The sequence below is a fragment of the Barbatula barbatula genome (assembly GCF_947034865.1).
Source record: "Barbatula barbatula genome assembly, chromosome: 11".
Classification (NCBI taxonomy): domain Eukaryota; kingdom Metazoa; phylum Chordata; class Actinopteri; order Cypriniformes; family Nemacheilidae; genus Barbatula; species Barbatula barbatula.
This window is the reverse complement of record NC_136774.1, coordinates 17,692,472-17,716,659: the sequence shown is the minus strand read 5'-3', so window position 1 is coordinate 17,716,659 and position 24,188 is coordinate 17,692,472. Positions and strand designations below refer to the sequence as shown.

Here is a 24,188-nt window from a genome sequence, read left to right as displayed (position 1 = left end):
GCGGGAGGTGCCAGAGTCTTGATTGGCAGGATAAAGATGACGTAATGCAAGTCTCATTTTCTCTTTCTCTCTCCCTCGGGCAGGTGGTCTGACAAGGGCATCAGAAACCAATTACCCAGGCTGCTTACACACAGGCTTTTCGTTGCCAAGCCAAACTATACTCTCTGAATAGCTCACGTGTCCCCCCACTCACTCTCTTTCTCGTGTCCAGTTCACAGCAGGAGGAATGTGAGATGTTACTCTATCATGTCCCTGCGCGCAGTCTTTCTGTTTTTCTTCATTCCCATTAAGCACTGACGTACCTTCAGGATGTCCATTAAGCAATTATTAGCAATTACATTATATTTATAAAGTGAGGGTGTGTAAGGGATTTTTCTCAGAGGAGTATGTTATGAGAAAGATGCACTGAAAGTTTAATGTGTTTGTAGGTGTTTATAGGAAGAGGTGCCAAAGTTCGAGCGTGGAGCTCATGACTGCTCTGTCAATAGTTTGTGAAAATACACACCTCAATTTTCCATAATGTTTGCCATGTATTACACAACCACTGAACACAGATACTGTAAAATAATTCTTTTTTCACACACACACCTCTGTGGCTTCTCCGCTACATTCATATTCATCATTACCGATCCAGTTTTCCAGGTTTTACCCACAGCTGCCCACTAATCTGTTTGCTCTGGTCTCACCACAGCCTGTAGTTACCGAGATCATCAGATTCAAAAGAGCTTCAGACGTTTGCCTCTTTCTCATTGTCCCTGCTAAAAAAGTCATAAAAATGTAATAGAAACCATCACAGAAATGCTAATGGTTTCCATTAAAATTCCATTACTAAATTCATTTTGTTGTTTGTTTTGGGAATTTTTGCAATATGATTAAATCTGCCAGATAACAAGCCTCGCCTCCAATATAATTCATCACATACCAGTTGACACCATTATATTTAACCATTATATTTATAACCAGTAAATCTATAACGTTTTCCGTTGTGTTTTGTTTAGGGTTCACTGTTTTTTTTCATCAAGGGGTGTATTTTCACTGAACCAAAACCCAAGATTTCTCTCTTTCTTTTCCTCTCGTTCTGTCAAATGACTGTAAATTCAGCTGCCCATCCTCGTCTCCCATAGTTACCGGCTCCTGAGGAACCAGGGCTGGACTCTTTAAGCAAATTTGATTTCTCAACTCATTTGCCTTCTGTAAACGTTGCCATATGTTTGATATTGCGTATAAACTGTTCCAGTGGGTGCCAAGAGCAAAAGAGGAACAGGAATCAGAGCATTAAATGGCAGGTGAAATCAAGCGAGATCTGAGGCGAAGGAAAAACAGAGCAGAGAATGAGAGTAACAATATGCCAGAACAACTCTTCTCATTTTGGCCACAAACAGGACGAAAGTAAAAGATCTCATCTTTAGTACAGTCAGTTTTTTTACATGTGCAAGTGAGAACATCCTGTTTTCCCTTTTAAGGGCAGAACATGGAAAGTTCAAGGAGCATACACGAGGACACAAACAAAACCCCATTATCTCCACAACTGACCCAAACAATACAACAATAAGCGAACCAGAAGCGCTGAACCTGTGAAATCAAACCGGTTCTTAACATGCACAAACGGGTCAACAGACAGAGTGGTTTCCGAAAAAAGAACGGAGTGAGGGTGTTTGAAGCTGCAATATGTAACTTGTTTGGTTAATAATAAACAAAAAACAGATATAGCAAACCAATAAATGCATAAAAAATCAGTGTTCAAAACTGTCCCCTACCGACGCGCGATGGTAAACTTATAATAATTTGATGTGCTGAATCCGACTTTGTGTATAATATTGGATTTTAAAAGCATACAAAAATGAAAATTCTGTCATCATTTACTTAGCCTTAAGTTGTTCCAAACCTGTATAAATGTATTTGTTATGGTGAACACAAAGATATTTGGGAGAATGTTAGCAACTGACATCTAAGGAACATCGTTGACTTCAATGTAGGCCAATATAGGAAAAAATGCTGATGAGCTGTGACTGTCTCCTCTGTGATGTCACTGGTGTTAGTGCTGAAACTAAATAGGGTGCTAATCTGCACCTACTGTATCTGCCGTCATCGTAGATGGACTGGGGAAAAAAACTTCTGAATGTCATAAACAAATACTTATTTCCACATGCATCTTTAATCCACTTTCTAACAGAGACAGTATTACATCCATGTTGTATTGATGAAGTTGGGCTGAATTAGCCTGATCTTATTCTGATCTCATAAAAAAATGAATGGAGGGAATATTTGAGAATACCATCCAATCATGACGCATTTCTCCGAAAAATTGAAAACCTGCGTAGAAAACCTTGTTAAGATTACTCAAGCTTGTCTCTGCCCCTTGGGCGCTGCTGTAAAGGGGTCTTTCAAAAGGCGGGACGTGGAGGTTAATGATGAAGTGACAGAATGGGGAGAAACCAGTTTGGTGGGGTTGACAGGGAATTTATGTGGACACCAGTAAAACTTTATGAGAGGAGCTACGTCTCAACCGATCCAGCGGGCGTTTTTTACATCAGTCCAGCCCGACGGGGGCGAACTTTGAAATTTTAGTCTGAGAAATTGCTAGAAATTATAAAAGAAAGACGGAGGCATGTTTTAGTCGGTGGCTAGTAGCATCTGTTCAAACAATAGCAGCCAGACAGTTTTTTATGACGCTAAATTATCCACTAGGACGATGAATGTTGTGTTAAGGAGAATGATTTTCTTGGACTGCGTGTGTGTTAGAGAGAGAAAGAGCATTAGAGAGAGAAAGTGCATGTGCATGCTTGCCTGTACGTGTCTGTCACAGGTCAATATAGTAGCCATATTTCCATCCTTACTGGTCTCGTGGGATGTGCTTGGATATGTGCAGGCAGGACCCAAAGGAGTGTTTAGGGAGAGTATGGATTGTATTAGAGCACAGGTCACTGAGAGGCTGCCAACATGAAGCCTTAGAAAAAGACCCCTGAACCCACTGTAACCCGAGATGAAAGGTCTCCGGGTTTAAAGACGACATTAAATGGCATTCGCAACATATTTAATGTGTGTAATGTGAAGCCAAATATTAAGAAATGTGTTCTGTTAACCTTAAAACGTATTTCTTAAAATATAGTTTTAGCCTATGATATTATTTATAATATTATTTTATATTATTAAAATACAACATAATTCCCAGTTTATCAACATTTTTAGAAGTATTTCTTCTGTTGCCTTTGAACGTTTCTGCTTTATTTGGAACTGAAGTCTGGAAGTATGTGTTTTTGTCGTACACATGATGAATATGTTTCTGTCTCATTGCTATCTCTATTCTCTCTTCCATTAACAAAACCTTGCCTTGCAGGCAAGTCTCCTCATATTTATGAAAGCTTGCCATGTTTGTGGTCAATTGCCTCAGAAATCTTTCCAATAAATGAGAAAATACTCTCCTATTTTATGGTGGACATCATGCCTTTTTGAGGGGAAATCAGAAAATATATATTTTGAATAATGGTGGTAACCGGACAACGATGGTACCAATTCACTTCTATTGTATGGACATAAAACCAATGCAAGTCAATGGGCACCGCCATTGTACGGTTACCAACATTCTTCAAAATATTTTATTTTGAGTTCTGCAGAAGAAAGTCCTACATGGTTGAATTGACGAAAGGGTAAGTAAATCATGAAAAAAAAACTTTGGGGTGAACTATCCCTTTAATAATGACTTCATTCAGTATGTATTCCACTGAAGACAAACATCTAAAGGAAAAACTTTCAGTTCAAAGCAAATGATCAGAAGAAGGTGCAACTTATTTATTAAAAAGCTGAAATTAAAGTTAAATTCACACACACATGCCTCCGAATGACATCTGATCAAATTTATAATCATATTCTTAATTTGTCCGCATGTGTGTTTGTGGGTATACTGATGCCTGGATGATTTTGTCAAAAAAGAGACCTTTTTCTCGCTGATAGGTAAGACAGCCGGTGGATGACCTCTTGCGTGACGTGAGGCCATTAAAGCTAAAATGAAATGACTGTTCCATTCTTAAAGAGGAATGCAGCAAGGAAGATGAAGAGAAAGAAAGGGAAAGAAAGGTGGATCCTGGCGCAAGGATCACAGCTGTATGGAATAGCAGTCTGTCTTCTGCATTCACAGCTGCTGTGTCTCCTGAGCGAGCTCACAGCCCTGAACACAATAATTCTCCAATGTGCAGAATTCATTAGAGCTGGAATAGTTCAACAGATTTAGCAAGATGGGACCATTCAGTTATGGAGATGTTTCATGAATCAATACAGGTAGGAAACATCAGGGACTACTCACTTAATGCAGCATAAAGTACATCATTCTATTACCGACATTACATTAAATTTACGTTTAGACAAATGTATGGAGTTTCAAATAGAAGATTTGAGGAAGCATGTTTATTTAATCCTGTCTGTTACAATCCAAGTGTACTGTATATGGATAGTCGAATAGCGTGTTTATGTAGATTTTCCAAGGTATATTGTTTTTCGTGGGAGTTCTTTAAAGCTAGTTCTGTCTGTACTATTCCAACCGTAATGAATTCTGCACATTGGGGAGCGATAAACTGTCAGCACGGTTAATACCCTCTCTGAAAAGTAGTGTCTTCAGATTCTCTTAAAAAGGAGAGTTCACCCAAAAAGTTTAATTCTGTCATCATTTACGCACTCTCGTGTCATTTAAAACCTCTATAATACACATAAGACACATTATAGTTTCAGTAGTTTTGTGTCATCAATCATTAAGAGCCAATGTTGTTCGGTCTCCAACATTCTTCTGAATATCTTCTTAAAGTGTTCTGCTAAAAAAAAGAAACATCTGAAATGACAAGAGAGTGAGTAGAATATAATAGAATTTTCAGTTTGGTATGAACTATCACTTTAAATACAACAAATGTCACTGTGAAGTCTGTATAGGAGTAAAAATGTAAATTCCCCTCACTCTTCTATTTTCATCTTGCAGAACAGGATGTTTGTGCGCATCTCATGGCTAATTACTTCTGCGAGGAAGGGCGTACCCACACCACAGACGCATGGCCTGCAGTCCACTGCCTCCTCGCTCTGCGTGTGCCACGCCGTGGGGTAAGATGGCACTTTGATGTAGGTAACTACCTCCCAGTTGTTGAAAGTAAACATTCATGGTGTCCATAGCTTGGCTTTTCCACTTCGCTGAATTCCAGAGCAAGAACTTGCTTTCAGGCCAGTCCATAATTGTCTAAGTGGTTCTGGACAGCAGGGGCCAATTTAGTCATTAGAAAGGCCAATTAAGTAATTAGAGCGGCGGTTTGACTGCCGTGTGTATGCTCACGGGCCCTGAAGATTGCCTGATTTGGCGCTTTTACGCACATTTGCTCTCGATGTTATTGAAGGCTTAGGTCCCCTAGTGGACACAGACACATGGCTGTTGCAGAGATCGATGGTTAAATGTGAAAAAAGAAAACCAGCATTGTAACGGTGGTCATTGGCAACATTTATGAAATAGAAAGCTCCAGAGTTTTAGTTAATATTTAGAGACACGCTGAACACGTGATCCGAAAGATTTTTTTGCAATCAGCCACGTGAAAATGCAAAGCTCCATCTTGAAACAATGAAGAAAGAATTTGACGATAACATCTTTTCCGTCCACCAAACTGAATGTCCTGCGTGTGTTCTCATGCTACAGTAGGTCGACATCCTATGATTTTAATTCTGGGGCCTTTACATTTACACATTTGGCAGATGCTTTTATCCAAAATGACTTACATTGCATTGCACTAAACATGTGCAATCCCCTGGGATCGAACCCATGGCTTTGGTGTTGCTAGCGCCATGCTCTAACCACTGAGCCACAGGAAAACTTTACATCCAATGTACTCTACAGGTAGACTGGCACAGAGGTGCATGGAAAGCTTCCAGGAGGAGAGAGAGGGAGAGAGAGAGAGAGAGAGAGAGAGAGAGAGAGAGAGAGAGAGAGAGAGAGAGAGAGAGAGAGAGAGAGAGAGAAAGAGAGAGTATAATTTGGGCTAGGAGGTTATCCAACAGGGGCAGAAAGGTGGCTACTTTTCCAACAAGTTGCTTTTCCGGTCTTACACACAAAGACTGGAATGTAAATATTTAAATACTCCGACTGTCCAATACTCAATCATTTAAATTTGAATGATTTGACATTTCAGGTCCATCAGATGACCACAACATGAAGTGTTGAGTAATTCTTTGTTTGCTTAATGATGATGATTAATTGTTTTAAACAAATGCCAGTTGTTGCATTTTGCATCCACACATAGTATGATTCAGTAAGAGCGTAACAGAAAACCCAACAACCATTGCATGGAATTCAGTGTTTGTTGCCATTTGCGGGTCTAGTGTGAACTAGCATTAAATCCCATTTCAGACACAATGTAGCCAACTATCTTGTTTATTTTTGCTCCTTCCACCAGCGAAAATACCTCATTTACAATCTTGCGAACAATAAAACGGGAACTCTGTGTAGCAACGACAGGGATACAAACAAATCAGCGAATCAGAACTAAATGTTAATAAGAAATTAACTAATAGCCTAAAAATTTACTAATTAACCTAGTTTATTTTAATAAATTTTTGCATGTTGTAGCCCTTCATGCTCCCTCAACACTGTCACACTTCTTCACAGCTCAAAACAGATGGGGATGCTGCAAAGCTTAAATCTAAATCTGATATGTAGCAAAACTGTATTTGATGTGACATCACTTCTCAGACCTAAATTAGCCATGTAACTTTCCCTGTTTGCTGGCCAGCGGTATCACACACAGACTCTAGTCTCCAGAAGACTGTCTACGCCGTCAGCACGGCCATGACCTTTGACCTCAGCCCAGGGCATGGTGCCAGATAAGTCATGTCTTTGGTCACCTCCCCCAACTTTTCAATGCTGGCTACAAAGCAACCCCAAGATGAATGTGCATAAATTCATTTTTTCAGGCGATGCATTGTGGGTACTGTAAAAAAGCATTCCGTTTACTGTAAACTTTTGTCTTGTACCTCTGTGTATTTTGCATAATTAAGGCTTCAAGCAAGTGTGAGTTGTTTCCTGCATGCCCAGCTGTCTACGTTCATCCCCCTGTGGAGAGCTAGAGATGAACCATGAGCTTCCTGCTGCCTTTGAACCCCCCCCAAAAAGTGAAAACCTCCCCATCATTCTTCAACGTCCCCTGCACTTCATCCCAGAGCCAGACGTGGATCTGCGCCAGGCCACGTGAACCACTCTACACACCAGGCATCACACTCCATTTTCCCCCAAGGAACCGCATCAGCGCTGAGATGGAGACCTGTTTTTCTGTAACACCTTCTGAGCTGAAATCACTTCCTGTGAAGTTGCAGAGATCTTGGCCACAATGCAACAGGTCAGATGTTTAAATCTATGTTTGAATGGGTCAGTTTCTTTTTTTATCCAAAGCAACTTACCGTCCATTCAAGCTATGCATTTGTTCAGTTTGTGTTCCCTAGTCATCGAACCCACAACCTTTGCACTTCAAACACAACGCTCTACAAGTTGAACTACACTGTGAAGATGCCAGACACGTTTGCAAAGCACTCCCTGAGCCCTGAAAAGAGACCACGGTAAATTGAAGGATATTGTAGGCAGTTACTTTTATTGGGAAGGATTAATACGCCAGCTCGTGGCATTTGGAACCGTTCCCAAGTCTGATCTCCAACAATCCCATGGCTCATGTTTCAGATTAAACCTCGCAGCGACACCACAGCCTACACATCATCCAGCCCTTCCTTCTTTTCTTTGCCTCTACGCATGATCTCTCCGGCTGACCTCACTCTTACTTTCGAGTTCCAGGCGAGTAAGGCGCTCAAATTATCCCTCAGATTCTAATGCAGCATAATCATTTGCCTGTCAATTTCATTTAGCAGTCTTTACATCTTCTGGGACTGTTGTGGGGTGGAGAGCTGTAGGAAATTCAGATGTTCAAAAGCTTGCTGATTAGCCCTGTGATTAAAATGGATCGCTGGCTGAGCTTTAGCCAGAATATAAAGCAGAGACTTTTACAATAGCTAAGAGCACTTTGCAGTTCGTATTGTGGTGCATAACTATAGGTCTGTTCTGCCCATCCCAATGACTTTTAGCTTATGAGTGTAATTCAGTAAAGAATAACTCAAGAAACAAATTACTTTTTGGTATTTGAAGCAGTAAATGTGCTTCATTTTGTTTTTCTCAAGTAAGAGAGTAGAATTCGATCTATTTCCCTTGTATTATGAACTACATGTATTGAAAAGGATATTTTGACTTTCCCAGCCTGGGAATGAAACAGTTTTTTGACCTCTCCCACATTGAAGACAAGAGATCTGTCGCCCTGTGCTGAGTCCACATTTCCCACGATTCCTCACAGGGCACGCTGCCTGGCAGAGCCTGCAGGCATGTTCTCCTTTGACAGCATAGTTAGGAGGTGCTGATGAAAGTGGAGAGGCTATGTTGCCTCAGTTCCTTCTCAAATTAGCACAGGAGACCTGTTGCCTGTCACACAGAGGCCCCGGCTCACATATTAAGTTGCAGTCTGAGCATTAGTGTCTGTTTGTTTTTGACACCAACGCAAAAGGTTCTGAGGCGAATTTTTCTCTGATTTTCAAAGGGCCGACTTTTTTATGGATTTTCTGTCAGTAGTGTTTAGGGTGCAACCCATTGAGGTGTTTTTTGTGTGTTTTTAGCAGAGTTAGTCCTAGAGATGTGTTAAACTAACCTTTTTGTGGTGAAATATGTGATAGTGATAAAGCAACACAATGTCCCAGCAAAACAAAACTATTTTACAAAGTGGAAAATGTTTACATTCTGTTAGTTACATTACATTTCACCATTTACATTACATTAGGTTAGGGGTGTGGTTTCAGCATTGTTTTTTTGCTAATAACCATGAGTTTTTGTACGATATGCATCATACAAATTCATACAACTTTACCCCAACGTAAAATTGTAATGAATTCTAGTGAGATCAGGGCGAATAAACTCAGAGCAAAGTAAAACGTTGTGGGGATTAACCACCCTTTCAAGCACATGCAATTTTGTACCTACAGTAAGCGTGCTAAAATGCTGCTAAATATTATTATATTCATTAAATTATATATTTAAAGTTATAGATCACCCAAAATAATATTCTTTCATCATTTATTTACCCTCTTGTCGATCAAAACCTGTTTATGACTCTTTCTTCTGTGGAATACAACAGAAGATATTCTGAGAAATGTCAATGTGAACTAATGTTGTTTGGTTACCAATTCTTTAAAAAATAAAGAAGAAAGAAAGTCATACAGGTTTGAGGTGATATGAGGGATCCTTTTTGGGTTAACTTAAGTGGTGTAAAAATACATTTAGAACCTCTGCACAAACTTTCATTTGGAAATTTCACCATTGCAAATAAATGTAATGAAAAAATGAAGAGAATGTCCTCTCAATTCCAAAGACACATGCAATGACTTTCCATACAACTTTTATATGCGTGTTAGTTGTGTTTGAAGTGTAAACTAAAGTTTGGCAAAAACAAAACACAACATGAGAAAAGACACACGATACTGGAAATATTACTACAAGAATGATCAACAGCCTAATTTAATAGCTGTAAAAAGTATAGTCAATGTTTGCATATAATTTTTTTTGTATAAAACCCATATATCCTGATGCTGTAGAAAGAACAGTTTGATGACCTCCACCTGCATGTCATCAAATGATTACCGTAGGTAGGTTTGTCAATCTTTCACTCTAATGTTACACTAGACAGGCAGCAACAGGATAATCAAGATGTGTCATACGATAGCAAGACCCCACAGGCAGACAGTCATTCTATTTCCTCCCACTATACCTCATAAATTTTATTCGGCATTGATTTCCATTCTAATTGGTCTTCCGGACAGCTCACCTCCCACACCCTTTGATTTATCTTTAGTAATTTATTTCATTTTCCTATTGATCTGGTTTGTTGATGGATAATCATAATCATTTAATCCAAACCGGACACCTATTTCCACTGATGGATTTCTCATACACACTTGGCAGAACACCAAGCACACACACATACCCATCTAAAGTATGTCTGGTTGCTCACCTACCTGTGAAAAGTTGAGTCCATTTAGCGGATGACACTGTTCCTCTACCCTCTCCACAGCCCCTGTCTGCTTCCCGAGACGTTCAGCCTCCTGCGCCAAGAAGAGGTCAAGGACAGGCGTTCCCCGCGAACGCACGTCTGCTTCCGTCAGCGAGTTCACCATCAGCATCACCCAAACGGGCCGCTTGCGTTCCCAGTTGCCCGCAATAGCGTTGAAGAGGTAGTCGGCATAAAGCCCCCTACCACGCTGGTCTGCAGTCATCCACATGGGCATCATATGTTTGACGTAATCCAGGTGGCGCTTAAGGCGGCGGTAAATATCACGTGGAAGTAACGTCTGCAGGTTTTCTCCATTGGGTAGCAGCTGGCAGCTGGTTAGTTTTGAGATAGTTAGCGGATCTGTGAGATCCAGTTCGAAGAACACGTTGGTACTGGTCTGAAAGGCACGTTTGGAGCTCTCAGGGATGTAGTCCCAGACTCGGGTGTAGGGGACGTGGATTGTTCCAAACAAGTAGGATGGAGGCTGAGGAGGAGGCCGCTTCACGGTCCACAGGAAAGAGTTCATATCTTTTTGCTTTAGCAGAAGAAAAAATGTAGAAGAAAATATTTAAATGTTAAAGGGAAGAGAGCTGAACATAAGACTGAACAGATATGATATAATTGCTATTTGCAAAACAATTTCACAACTTCACATTTAAAACAACATGAATCAAATTAAACCACTCCAGTTAAGTATAAGGCTCATCTCAAAACCATAACAACTCAAGCAATGTTTGTTTAACTGGATTCCACAAACATCATTTTTCCACGAATTAATCAAAAGGAGGACACAAAACAAGCACCCGTATAGCAGCTCGATCACAGAGGAGTCAGTTCATGCCACTGCACTGATAGAGCTGCCGAATTAAACCTGTGGTGGAAATGTTTAACTGGGGTTCTTAGTTTACAGTGTGCCTCGTAAAATAGAGTCTTTACACTCCGCAGTGTAGCAAAACTCTGCTGTTTATCGCCCTCTGAACTGAAACTCTCCAGTATTTACTGGTTGCTGAGGTTGTCGATAGCTCTACTTTTGTAAGATGGAACCTTCAATGTGCAACTCGCTCTTAAAGGGTCAGCCTTTAAATGTAATGAACTATTTAACTGACCTTGATCAAGAAACAGCAGTTTAGAGTTTATTAACCACTCAAAGCTTAACAAAATGAACTGCACTATACTTTATGACTATCCGTATAACATGCTTATACAGTATGTGTGAAGTCCACGCAAAAAGTCACGGAGTTTATTATTTGTGTTTTTATTTGTTTGAAAAATATTGCTATCGTTGTTAAAAACATAATTTATGCATTCAGGCCTAAAATCCTTAGAAATCTTTGCCATTGCTTTCGTCCTCGCGGTATGGACACGAGGCTCATATTCACAAACACTGACCAGCTTTACCGGATAGAAGCTGAAATCATATTTTGTATGAGAAGGTCACATTCACGGACCCTCTCTGACGCGCACTGCCTCGTTTTATGGAGTAATTTCATAACCAAAACCAGGCCGCGCTGTACTTGCGCATTATGAATTACACAAAGAATGCACAGGTCATATCCTGGACAACGATTCCATTAATGATACGAATCTCCGGGAAACGATACACGTTTAATGTCACATAAAAATATGAATGTCAAATTAAGTAAATTAGCAGACTGAAAAGTACGACTTCTGCATGCATGCGAGTAACTTTATGCCTGTTAAATTTCTTTCTAAATATGAACTGAATGAGTGAAGGACGGAGCGGGCGCGGAACGTTTTAAGATGTGAAATGTTTAATATAAGTTGCTTGAAGAATTGCTAATAAAATGAAGGCTAGTGCTGCTGGATCTTTATTTAATGATGATATTTTCCTCGGCTGATGATGAATGCACTGCACGAATAGCTCACATGCAAGCGATCAAAAGTTAATTGCGTTAACGGGACTGCTGCACTTGCCAAATCATAGTAAAGTAAACACGGCAGATAACAACTTTAACAGTTCTCGTCTCACTGAAACTGGATTGGTTTATATGAGGGTCAGTGAAATTTTTCCATATAAATGCACTTGAAGTCAGTTCACCCGTGGATTTTCACCGTTTTACTTTGACACACACTGGCATCGCACTGGTAAGCCCGAGTAGCATTTTACTTGGCACAAAAAAAGGCTTTTTTTAGGCCCGGATTTCTACTTACACGACAATTTACAAGCGGTTGCCTGCCTCTAAAATAATTGTTATTGCTTTAAAATTAATATTTTGTTGTGCGTTATTATATTAATAAAATGAAATGAATATACAATTGTTGAATAATCGTTTTGTTTTAATACGATTATATAATAGTAGGCTATAATAAAATCAGTAAAAAAATCTAATAACAATAATAGTCTACAAAAGAAGAACTGAATTACGTATAATTGTTCTGTAAATTAGTAACAATTTAGCATTTAAAATGGGATGAGCATTTATTCAAGCGATTACGTGTTACATTGTATTAATATTCTTTCATTGAATCTACTTAAACTAAAACAAAATGTAACCATTTAAAGTTGACTGCTCTGTTGTTGAAGTATACAAACATTCTAATAATTTCGGACGTCAATTCAATTGATTTCGTTTGTTGGAAATAAAAACCATCCAAACGTCATTAAAACAGTGAATCAGACTCCTATTTTGTAATCGCAATATATTGCGTTACACTGCAGTTTCATGTCGTGTCGTTTACGAGGTCCAGCAAAGGTGCATGCATTACAGCTACATTGTGGCAGCTTCATAAAACGCACACTTCACAAACTCACCGACACATGCTTGTCACATTGCCGCGTCCTTTCGTGCGTATCCCGGGATGAGTCCGTTTGAAAGAAAGCGCATAAAATCACCAACCATCGCAGTCCCGAGTGACAGTTCATTTCGAGATGAGAGGTCACGGGATAACTCGCACACTCCACAGCTCCTTCTCTTGTCTCTTAGAAGTTTCTCCCTGTTGCTGAACGCAGATCGCCTTCTTCGCCGGTGGTTATCGGCTCACTTTTGCCGCCTCGAAAGTGCGCACGAGGCATTCCCTTCCGACATTCTCCTTCTCCAGACTTTCAACTGTTTTTGAGTTGTCTCCGTGTCTCCTCACTCTCAAACCGGCCAGCTGTATCGAGCACAAACTCCGCGGTGCGCCTAGTAAGCTTCGGTTTAACTGCGCCGAGAACTCGCAACGCCTTGCGTGTCCCCCCCTCTGCTTATTTTACTAGAGGAGGGGAGAACAGGTTGTTTTGGAGGACGAGTGCGTATAACAGTTCGGTGACGATGGAAATGTAGGACATTCATCTTTACATCCTTCAAATATTGAATGCTTCATTAGATAAGGACTGGCAATCAAAATAAGACACATAAATGTCCTTTTCTCTTGCTTACTATTCCACATGTTTGACACATTCCTTCCCCATAGTTCGTTTATTGGTCAAAATGCTTAACATTTGGCATAGAACGCAGGCGATGGATGTCTTTCGACGCTTAAATCATTCTTGTTTTGACATATTGTACCGTTTACCCTCAATTCATCACTGTCACCGCATATTTGACAGTAATGCGTCATGGCTTTTGACTATAATCATTTTTCGCAATGGCGTTCACTGGATAGCAGGCCCGACTATGATTAATGAAACCAAACATTGCAGGAAGTAATGCTCGCAAAAGTACATTTTAAGTTTATTTTTCATTCCCGGTCTTGTTAGGATGTGTCATTCTGGAAAGTACGGATTGAGAATGAATGGCAGTGCTGAAAGTCAGTTGTCGTTTTTCCACGGTGCCGTGACCCGTGTTATTGTCCGAGTGGACGGCCGAGTGACGGTGTCAAGTATGGGGCAATTAATCATAGGGATCCTTCAAGACAAGTGCCACATACAGCCCGGCTGGTGACACCGGTAAGAGTCGACACAAGAGCTCCTTTGTGTTTACATCACGTCTCAATCTCCAGACTCTCCGCAGGTCCGTTATGAGTCTCCAGTGTGGTAGTTGCTCTTACCTACTGTATATTTTCTGTAGGCTCAATGATTACACGGCACTGATTACAGACTTATATTTGTTTATGTGAGTGTGAGTCAGCTTATTACTGGGCCTTAATTATTTGGAGCATCAAAAATTTGGTGCCCCCTGTTACAGTCGATGAACAGTTAAAGGCATATCAGGTCATAAAAATGCTCAATGATAGACAATTCCATGAAACCTCTTAATTCTGCGGCTCATTGACTGTGTGTTCTTACAGTGAATGATAATTGAGCACGTCTGCCCTCTCATTGTGTGTGTTCTGTTATCCAGGGCTCTTTCCTTCATATGGGAGAAAGTAGTCTGTCGTATCACCCCTGGCCACCTGCAGATGCAGTTACCTGTTGAAACCACACCTTGAAGCTCAGATCTGACTGCGATTTCCACATTCTTGGCTGAACAAAATCTGAATCTGTGCCAAGAAATTACGGTAGGCTTTGTGCAGGGAAAATAAAAAAGTTAAATGGTAATGGTCTAGTTGCAAATGACTAAAAACATTGAAACTGATTCTTGGGATGCATTAATGTGCCTCTTTGTGTGTTTTTGCATGACCATGCGTGTGGTCATCGTCCGTGTCTGCGTTTGTTCACCTCATCCTCAGAACACTTCAGTGGACGTTTTACCCAAAACAGACGTGTTGACAGATTGGTCTGCACTCTCATATGCTCTCAGACCGCTTTTTTGACGGAGTGCTTAATGTCTTTCACCTCCGGGTTCCACAAGACTCGTGTTTTCTTGTTCCTGAAGCCAAATGAGTCGAGGACTGACGCCGTGACATTTCACAGCTCACCCTCGACTGAGCTCATGAATCATATTTGAGTGAAGACAGAATGGTTTCCATTCAAGCGAAGGTACCCCCACCCCAAACCACCACCTTTTGGGTTGAGTTTATGCTTTTTTGATATGTTACCAACTGCCTGCTGTGTTTGTTCTAATACATGTTGCTGTATTGTTTGTCTTGAGATGGGCGCCCTCTATCACCCACTGATGGTATTGCGTGTGGTTGTGAAGAGTGGACAGAGACAGCCATTCTCTGTGTAGCCTATGGACACATTTTCAAAGTTCTTGTGTTTTGAAGAAACAATAGTTAAAATACAGTGCAGCCCAGACTGTTTTCACACATTAGATGTGGATTCATCCTGACAGATAGAATGCAGTGTCTGTTCTACTACTTGTGCACCCCGGCAGTAACCTTACAAACTGTCCTCCAAGCTCAAAATAAAACTGACATCTTGTCAATATTGAGGTATTGTTGTGGTTTATGGCTATTTGTTTGTGCAGCGGTCTTCTTGAGAGAGGGGGGGTTTGTCAAGGGTCATTTGTGAACTTTCTGAACTACCACTCAGAACTCCATTTGAAAGGATAGTTTTTACAAATCTCTAAATTCTGTCATAATTTACTTATCGATAAATTGTATACAAAAGGCAAAATGTTATTGACTGACCGCTTTGTCACTATTTGCTTATTTCATTGTAATGAAATGTAAACAAAATGGAAGTAAATGGTGACGCCATCATATACGTAATAATATTTTGCCTAACACCTTTTTTTGTTCCATGGAAAAAAAAAAAACATGTATTCGGAAACAACATGAGGGCGAGTACAACGTTTGAATTTTTTTGGTGAACTATCCCTTTCGAGATTTCATTATAAGCCAGGGTTGAACCAAAAAACGTTGTCTAGTTCTGGTAAATTCAAAACAAAACTGCCCAAATCTTTTCTTGTGCAACTCCTTCATGGCGTGTACTCACATGCAGCCAAGGACTGTCAGGCTATCTCATGAATCAATATGGGAGAGACTGAGAGAGTGAGACGGGGTGGAGAGATGTGGATGATGATAAGCTTGAATGCTAAAAGATTGTGATGGATTTTCACAGATATTAAGTGGAAAAGTGACAAACGTTTTAGCTTCCAGGAAATATTTATTTATATATTTAGATTTCTTTTGTCTGTTTTACATTGAAATATTTTTAATCGTGAAAGAAAGTGTTGTAATCCAAACGCAAAAAAGAGAATGTTTCTGTTGCACATTTCTGTATTCATAACCTCAATAGACACTGAAGAATCACATCAAAGTGTTTGCAGACAAAGGCTGCCATAATGCAACAGCGCTTTCTCTCAGATCATAGATTTTATGTGTAATTGTGTGATGATCTCCGGGGGACCCCTGCTATGGCATCATCTGTTGCTGGCCTTGTGGTGTTACAGTCTTAATAGACTGCCTTTATCTCCGCTGCTAACCATTTTACAACTATTAAAAGACTCCAATGACCACTGGTCAAAGATTGTGGTAGTCCAAAGCCAGAATGTGATGAGACACTGTTCAAATCATAATAATATGGAAATAACTGCAGCATCATTGTCAGAGAACAGTTCATTCACATTTTCCGCAATTAAGCTTATCCAAGACATTGTAAAGAATAGGACAACAGGGCTCCGTATCGTACCACAAAGACAGACATACTTAATATTGAGGCTTGTGTATATCTGATATTCTCAGTCCATGTAATTATATGGTTTGAAGATGCAGTTAATCTGACCAAAGCAAGCTAATATTTATTGTAATAAATTTGAAATTCACTGACTACTGATGCAGTGTATCATCTTCATTCTTTTAAAATGTACTTGTGTGTGTGTATATTTAAGAGAGGGGGAGACAGAAATGGGTGGGAGTGAGCAGAGTGCTGCCTAAGAAAATACAGAGAGGGCTGTTTCCTGGCTGCCGTGTACTGTGAGGGGATTTTATGAGTGGTGAAATCTTAACCATATTTATCCAGCGTTTTCCAGTGTTCTTAAAGAACATCTTAGTTTCTTGACTTGAATTGCTTGTCAGGTTTGAAATGTTTTGGCATTGGCCGAATGCAAGTTTAACGTATGTGTACATGAATGCTAAAAATATTACAAAGAAGCCTAGTATGTTTTAATCAATAATGAATACATTTTATATTTGATAAAGATTTTGAACATTTTTGATTGCCAGATTTAAATTATAGAATATTATTACGGAATAGAGATGTACTTTAAAGCGTCCATAACAGTTTCTGTATATCTCATGTTAATCTTGAGTACGTACGGAATAGTATCGCGCCCTTCAAATATCCGCAGAGTCTTTAGTTTGATCACATTTATAAAACACAGATACAGCTGTACGATTATTTCCGAAAACGTGCGACCCGTGGGGGGCATAACTAAAGCACGTGCGCACACATTGCCAAGAAAAAAACACAGACATCAGTTTCACTTACCGCGTACGGTTCATGTCTGGCATTTTTCGGAGCTGAGACCGCCGATACATCTATCAGTTTCAAAACAATCTCCAAATCCAGTGTTATATCCACCGTGTTTATAACATTCGTCACACAAATGCAGCGAACAAAAACACAGCTGAACTTCGTGATCGTAGGGCTCTCGCTCCTGCACAAAAATAAAAGTGACTTGTCCGCATACACATTTGTAACAAGTGGTATGTTAACTTGGTAACACTTTACACTTATTTAGTTGATATTAAACAATAGTGAACAATACTTTTACAGTCTTTATTCATTTTATATGTTACTTTCAGCACTTACCAGTAGTCTATATGTTTAAAATAAAACTGAACGCTCAAAGAATGAGTTAGCATGAATGAAGCACAAACAATATTTATGAACTACATTTCACAAAGACTAAAATGTTGATCATTGGTAACTGATGTTAAGAATGAGACAGTCATCATTTATTCACAGGTTATTCAAAACGTTTCTTTGAAACACAGAAGACGTTATTTTGAGAAATGTCTCAGTGGTTTTTCTGTCCATACAATTGAAATCAATGGGGGAAATGTTGTTTGATTACCAACATTCTTCCATCTTCTTTTGTGTTCTGCAAAAGAAAGTCATACAGGTTTAGAATGACAAGAAGCTGAGTTAAGGATGAAAGAATGTCCTTTTTTTGGGTGATCTGGCCATAAGAGAGAAGATGTCCGGTTCCTCTGTCAAGTGCACAGAATTGCAATGGCATTTATCAAAGCCTGCTGTCATTTGGAGGAGTGGATCATGGATCCAGTCAAATATACTTTTCTTGTCTTTGCCCTTAATCTCTTTCACGCTGTGATTTCTTTTTGTACCTTTGCGCAAGAGAAGATGTCCTCTGTGTAATTGCACTGGATAAATAAAAGTCAAATAAATCTGTTATCCAGCATTTTATGTCTTACATGGAACCACACTGAAGACCAAAACAAATTATATGAACTGGAGCTCTCCAGGGACGCTAGAAGTGCAAGTCATTTTCTGGTATCCTCAAGAGAAAAACAAAGAAAAAGCTCCCAGGAGGTTAAAATAACAAGCCATTATTTGGTTGCATTGACAGATTTCGGCACTATGACATCACAACCGTGCCACAATACTTTACAGTTTGTTCTCATCCAGTGCTGTCGGTAAACAGCACAATGAAATCCTGCCGTCTCTCGTACCGCTGCATGTTTTCAATTTCAGCTCGCAAACAGTTGTTACTCTCTGGCACGACCCAGAAGTGAAGAGAAGCTGTCAGTGGGGACTCGGTAAAGCCCATAAAACATCCCACTCTCCACTTCTTCGGTGCTCTTTTACCTCTCTTCCCAATGAATGACAGACACACAGAAAAAAATCTTTATGAGAGCCGAGAGCTCGCTTACAATGAGTGTGGCCGCTTCCAGGAATAGATCAACTCCTATTTTCTGCATCTCCCTTTGATTCTGTGCATGTGTCTAGGCTTTTACTGTAATCTAAAATATGCTCTTTTTTTGGCCATTTGTTTATTGTTCTGCCAAGAGCCTTGGCCTGGCAGGTCACCTTTGTATGGCGTGCGCATACATTCTAGCACATGTTGTTATGGAAGAAATTATGTAGGTTTGTGTAATTATGTGTAAAACATGAATTTTTTTATAACATGAATATTTTTTACATATATCATGTGTGTAGTTGTGTATGTGTATACCTCACAGTTACAGGTAAGTCAAGACTGTCACAATATCAGGTTTTCACTTCACGGTTATCATGGCCAAAACGCCTACACGCAGCTATATTATCACAATATATAGTGTGCGTGTCTGTGTATATATATATCATATTTTTTATGAACAAATTAGCTGTCAGTCAATTCATCTTTAATTTGGTTTATTTTGCGTTTTCTATTTTTTGGCCAGCAAATCGCATGTAAAACTCGAGTAAAAACATTACAGAAAGAGAGTTTGTGACCATTGTGGCTCTCAAGGCAAAAGTTTAAACATTTAAACGCTTGTTGTTTATTTTATGATATATTCACATAGAATGATCACGATATCAATAATCATGTTTTTTATATCACAGTCATTGCCAACATCTGTACAATTGTGACAGCCAACTTTAAATCCAGGTTTTTACCAAAACCTGTAAGATCCATGTTCATGGTTTTGTCAGTTTTAATAGGCGTTCATGCAAGTCAAGCTTTAACTGTGCTCAAGTGCGCCAGACCCCCACCAAACCCTGGATGGATTTGTTTTAAAGGTGATGTACTCTGTTTGCCTAAAACCCACCCCTCAACAGGGGGTAAAAAACACAGCATGGCCCACAAGCAGACAGGTCTTTGATTAATGACCACGATGGCTGCGCTCAGACAGATTTGTTTCGATAAGATGCTGATCCCTGTTGAATCAATCCCAGAAAGTTGCAGATTTATGGGTGTCGAGTTCCACATCATCTAGACGTTTTCCATGATATCGCCGTTTCCCTCAATTTATGCGAAAGAGCTCTGTATCATTTGATTTGAAAGAGATGAGCACAGTGTGCTCAGACATAACAAATAACATTTGGCCTTGATGATACATCTCCTTGTTCCATTCTCCTGTCAAACACAGATTCATCCACATGGCATGTTATGAAACCCTTTATTTGTTTCTGTTTTATTCTAAGGAAAAGCTACAGTCGATTGATGCATCATCATCATCTCTTATCATACGTGTCGGGTTTAAATGATGCATACGTGGTGAGATGCGTGCAGGTGCTGAAGATGCTATCTGTCTCCCGCATTCAGAATGAGACCATATCTAATTAACCGTCACGTATCGTTGTTAAGTTAAATAAACTTTTATCTTGGAAAAAGAAAGAATTTAAAGAATGTCGCCTTATTGTGTATTTCAGTAATGGGTAGATATTCAAAATGATTAAGTGATATTGGGCATAATAAATTAGGTAAATATTGTTACTACTAATAATTCATCTCATTGATGGTGGTGAATAATATTTTTTTATTGTAATATTAAGACATTGTTTACTGTACATTGTTGCATTTATATTGCAAAATGTATATTTGCATTTATACAGTATATAATGGAATGGCAAAGAATGCCATATACAGTACTTTTAAATTAAAAGCTTTAATATCATGTCCACACAAAGAACCGAACAGACCAAACCGTTTTCTTATGCTTATTTTTCTTCTTTTTTTATGTCAGACGTCGGGTCAAATGCTTCAATGTGTTCTCTCATTTTGCTGTCATACAGTTGTGCTTGCAGAGACACAACTTCTGTTTTCAAGATGCGGGACTCAGACAGTAAATAAGCCATGATGTAGATAATTGGAGAAGTAATCCCCCTTGAGCTTCAACTTTTTTTCAAACTGTTATTAAGTGGAAACAATTTCATAGCCTGACCACCGCATGCCAACCCTGAAGAGGCAAGACGGAGATGAAAAATTGCAATAATCCTGGCTTTCCTGTTTATCCTGGCTCCGTTGGAAGATATGTGATATGCTGATAAAACAAAGAACCGTGTTTGATGCAGGGAATAAACGTTTCCAATGTCCAAGAAAACGGTGTCCTTGAACATGTCAAAGTGTGAGGATCGAATTAGAAGAAATATCGAATTAGAAGAAATAGTGTTGATAAAACAAAATCACATTTTTTTTAATATTAAAGATTGGATAACTATATGTTATATTTAAAAAATTATATTTCGTGTTCAAGTTTGGATTTTTGTATTGAACAAAGAGCTATCAAAACAAAAGAGCAGTTGTACCCTCCAGTCAGTGTTCAGAGTCAGCTGGGGTCTTCAAGAATTAGTTGTGGGGATTCCGGATATGGTTAATTAGATTAGATAGGAGCAGATTCTTCTATTTTTCACATGAATGGCTTCGGATGGTGTGGGTGTTTATATACATTCATTTAACATCATGTGTGTAAGAGTGGCTCTCAAAGTTTTCCATGGCAGAGGCCAGACAGACCCCCAGGCCAAGTCTCCCCTGACAGAGCCTGTGATTTATCACTTAGCAAACCACTTGCCTCAAAACTTAGCGCACACAGGCCCATCAAACAAGTTCTCATGTGGCTAACCATTTTTCAAAAATGTATATCTCAATAATATAGCTTTAATCTTAAATGTAGTTTGTGAGGTGGATCCGTCTTTTCAAGTGTAGTTTGTGGAAAAAGCCAAATCAGTACAATTGGATGCTATAACTTTGCATAAACTTTCTTTGTGGACTTTGTGGAGTCAGATCCTGCAGATGACAAATGTCAACGTTTCTTTTCCCATCAACACCGATGAAGCATTGCCCTGGAGAGCTCGTCTTTCTCAGCCTTTACACTTTCAAGATCAGGGAGTGGGAGGAGTATCAGATGAGAGCGAAATAAGAAGAGAGAGGAGGATTTGAAGTGTGGGAGGATTGCGGTTTGAGGTTGATTTGAAGCTCCTCCAGGTTGCCTCCAGGTGCTGTTGTCTGTACAGTAACTTTTTTTGGGGGGTTCTGTCGGTGACCAGGGCATCATGCACTGTTTCGTTTTTTAAAAGGGAGTTGGTAATTTTTTTGTTGGATATAAGGAGATGCGTTGGTTAAATCAAAATCTATTGTTATTATACATTTTTTAATATTGAATATTGATAGTCATTAGCATTCATTTTTGTTTAACAAAAATAAAAAATGCATTTATATTTTGATAAAAACCCTTTTGAGTGACAAAAAGGGTGAAAGATAAACACTAAGTTTAACCAGCATAAACCTAATCTGTTTCTTTAAAAGTTGGATTCAAACTCCAGTTGGCACAAACTAACATGTTATCTAAAATAAAGCATAAAATCAAATACAAATGCTTTTCAGAATCATACAGAAGAAAAAGAAGAGGTCACAACAGTTCAGAACATTGGTATTTAAACCATGAGTCCCCAAGTACATGGGATAGGGAATGAGAGAGGCCAAAGCTGAAGGAAAGAGAGCGTGAAACCACAGATCAAGTGATAAAGTAAAAAAACGAGTCGCCTGGCACCAGGAGACTCGGTTAATCGCTACAGGAAGCCTTCGGTACAGAGTAGCCAGTCATCAATCTGGTGTGATACCTGTGCTAGGTTGGCTGTAGGCCAAAGCAAATATAGGTGAAGGGGGCAATGCTCCCCTACCCTTTTCCTCCTTCTGTGAATGAGCTTGTCTAATTAATATATGGACCCTGTGTCACCAGGAAGCAATTAGAAAGTTTTGAAGTTGTCACTTCTTGTGTTCGTTCAAAAATGACGTTGACTTCAGGGCCGTTGCTTTATCACACAGACCTATGACTTGAATTTATATATTGTAAAGCTTTACAACCTTTAATCTAAATATTTAAAGTAGCATTTTAATTGTAATTTTGGACACTTTAAAGGTCCAGTGTATGAAATTTTGTGACATCTAACGGTGTGGAACACAAAAGAAGATTTTTGAGAAAGTGGTTTTATGTCCATACAATGAAATTCAATGGGGGGCCAATATTGTATGGTATGGTTATAGAATAATTTCCATTAATTATACATTATACAATAATACACAATTATTATCTTCACTTTCATTACTTTGTATGCAGATAATTTAGACTAAACAAAATCATTTGTCAGAAAGGATTTCATAAAAATGACATCACATTTCCGAATTAAGCTTCTGCGTCATTTCTCTAACATCTAACTACACACTGGCAGCCATCTGGTTTATATAAGAATAAATGTTACAATGTGTTTCCCCGGTGATGGAATATGTACATAGCAAATAAATCAATAAAACCTAGCTCTGTTGACACTTCAGCATTTCACGTTCGCTCCATAAATAGATTATGTTACTTTTTACTTCGTTGGTTTCATTAAATATCGTATATAGTTAATCATTTTGGCATCCAGCGCTCCACATTCGTCTTACAGGCCCTTTAAGGCAAGCAGGGGCCCTCTGAATGCGGTTTTGTTCGTTGAGTTTACACACTCAGCGGCTTGTCTGTCATACAGGACACTTACTGGCTTCATTTTAAGTCTAGTCTCAGTGTTTCCAGGTTGGTATTTATAGCGCTTTGTGACCCGTGCTGTTGCTTTGTGGATCGGTGGGGTGACAGAGAAGCCACGGTCTGGTTCAGGTGAGGCTAGGGTTTCAGACTGACTCTGCAATGACTTGCTCACCCCTCTCTATTTTCCCTATAGCATCCACGGACCAGTTCACCCAGCGGCTTCCTCCAGCTCCATAGCTGTAAATGTCACTTGATTCCCGCCACACCAGCACTTACTCACAGGCCTTTTATTCCTGCCGTTTTAACAAGGTTGAACAATCCTGTTTCGTTCCCTGTGCCTTTACAAGTGTGCACTCAACACCATTGCCCCCCTATAATTCTCTCATATCAGTGAAGTTTACACCCACAAGATGGATGTACGCTTTGGTCTGGCTCAGTTTGGTGCATGCTATTGCAAGCATAAGTGCTGTTGCAAGGGATAGTTCACACAAAAATGGAAATTCTGTCATCATTTACTCAACCCCCTCTTTTTAAAACCTGTATGACTTTTTTCCTCTGCAGAACACAAAAGAAGATATTTTGACTATTGTATGAGCACAAAATCAATGCAAGGCAATGGGGACCCACGGTTTTTGGTTACCAACATTTTTCAGAATATCTCCCAGGTTTAAAATGTCAAGAGGGTGAGTAAATGATGAGAACATTTTCATTTTTGGGCAAACTATCCCTATATCTAAATATTAAACCTCCGAGCATTATTTTTCCTTTGATATTTGTGTTGTGGACATGAATGATTCCTCATCTCAAGTATTTTGTAACTTTCTAAGAGATAAAACTTTGTGATTCTCAACCATAAAATGA

General features: G+C 39.3%; 1 protein-coding gene across 1 annotated transcript in view; it reads right to left on the bottom strand.

Annotated features, from left to right (window-relative positions):
• The window catches only part of trabd2b (TraB domain containing 2B), a 44,672-nt gene extending 31,348 nt beyond the window's left edge, over positions 1-13,324 (bottom strand). Inside the window, exons 1-2 of the mRNA XM_079468108.1 lie at positions 12,868-13,324; positions 10,060-10,629 (exon numbers count right to left, since the gene is read on the bottom strand). Of these exons, the coding sequence (XP_079324234.1) occupies positions 10,060-10,629; positions 12,868-12,978 (681 nt within the window). The 5' untranslated portion in view covers positions 12,979-13,324. The remainder of the gene's footprint in view (positions 1-10,059; positions 10,630-12,867) is intronic.
• Between the last annotated feature and the right edge of the window lie 10,864 nt (positions 13,325-24,188).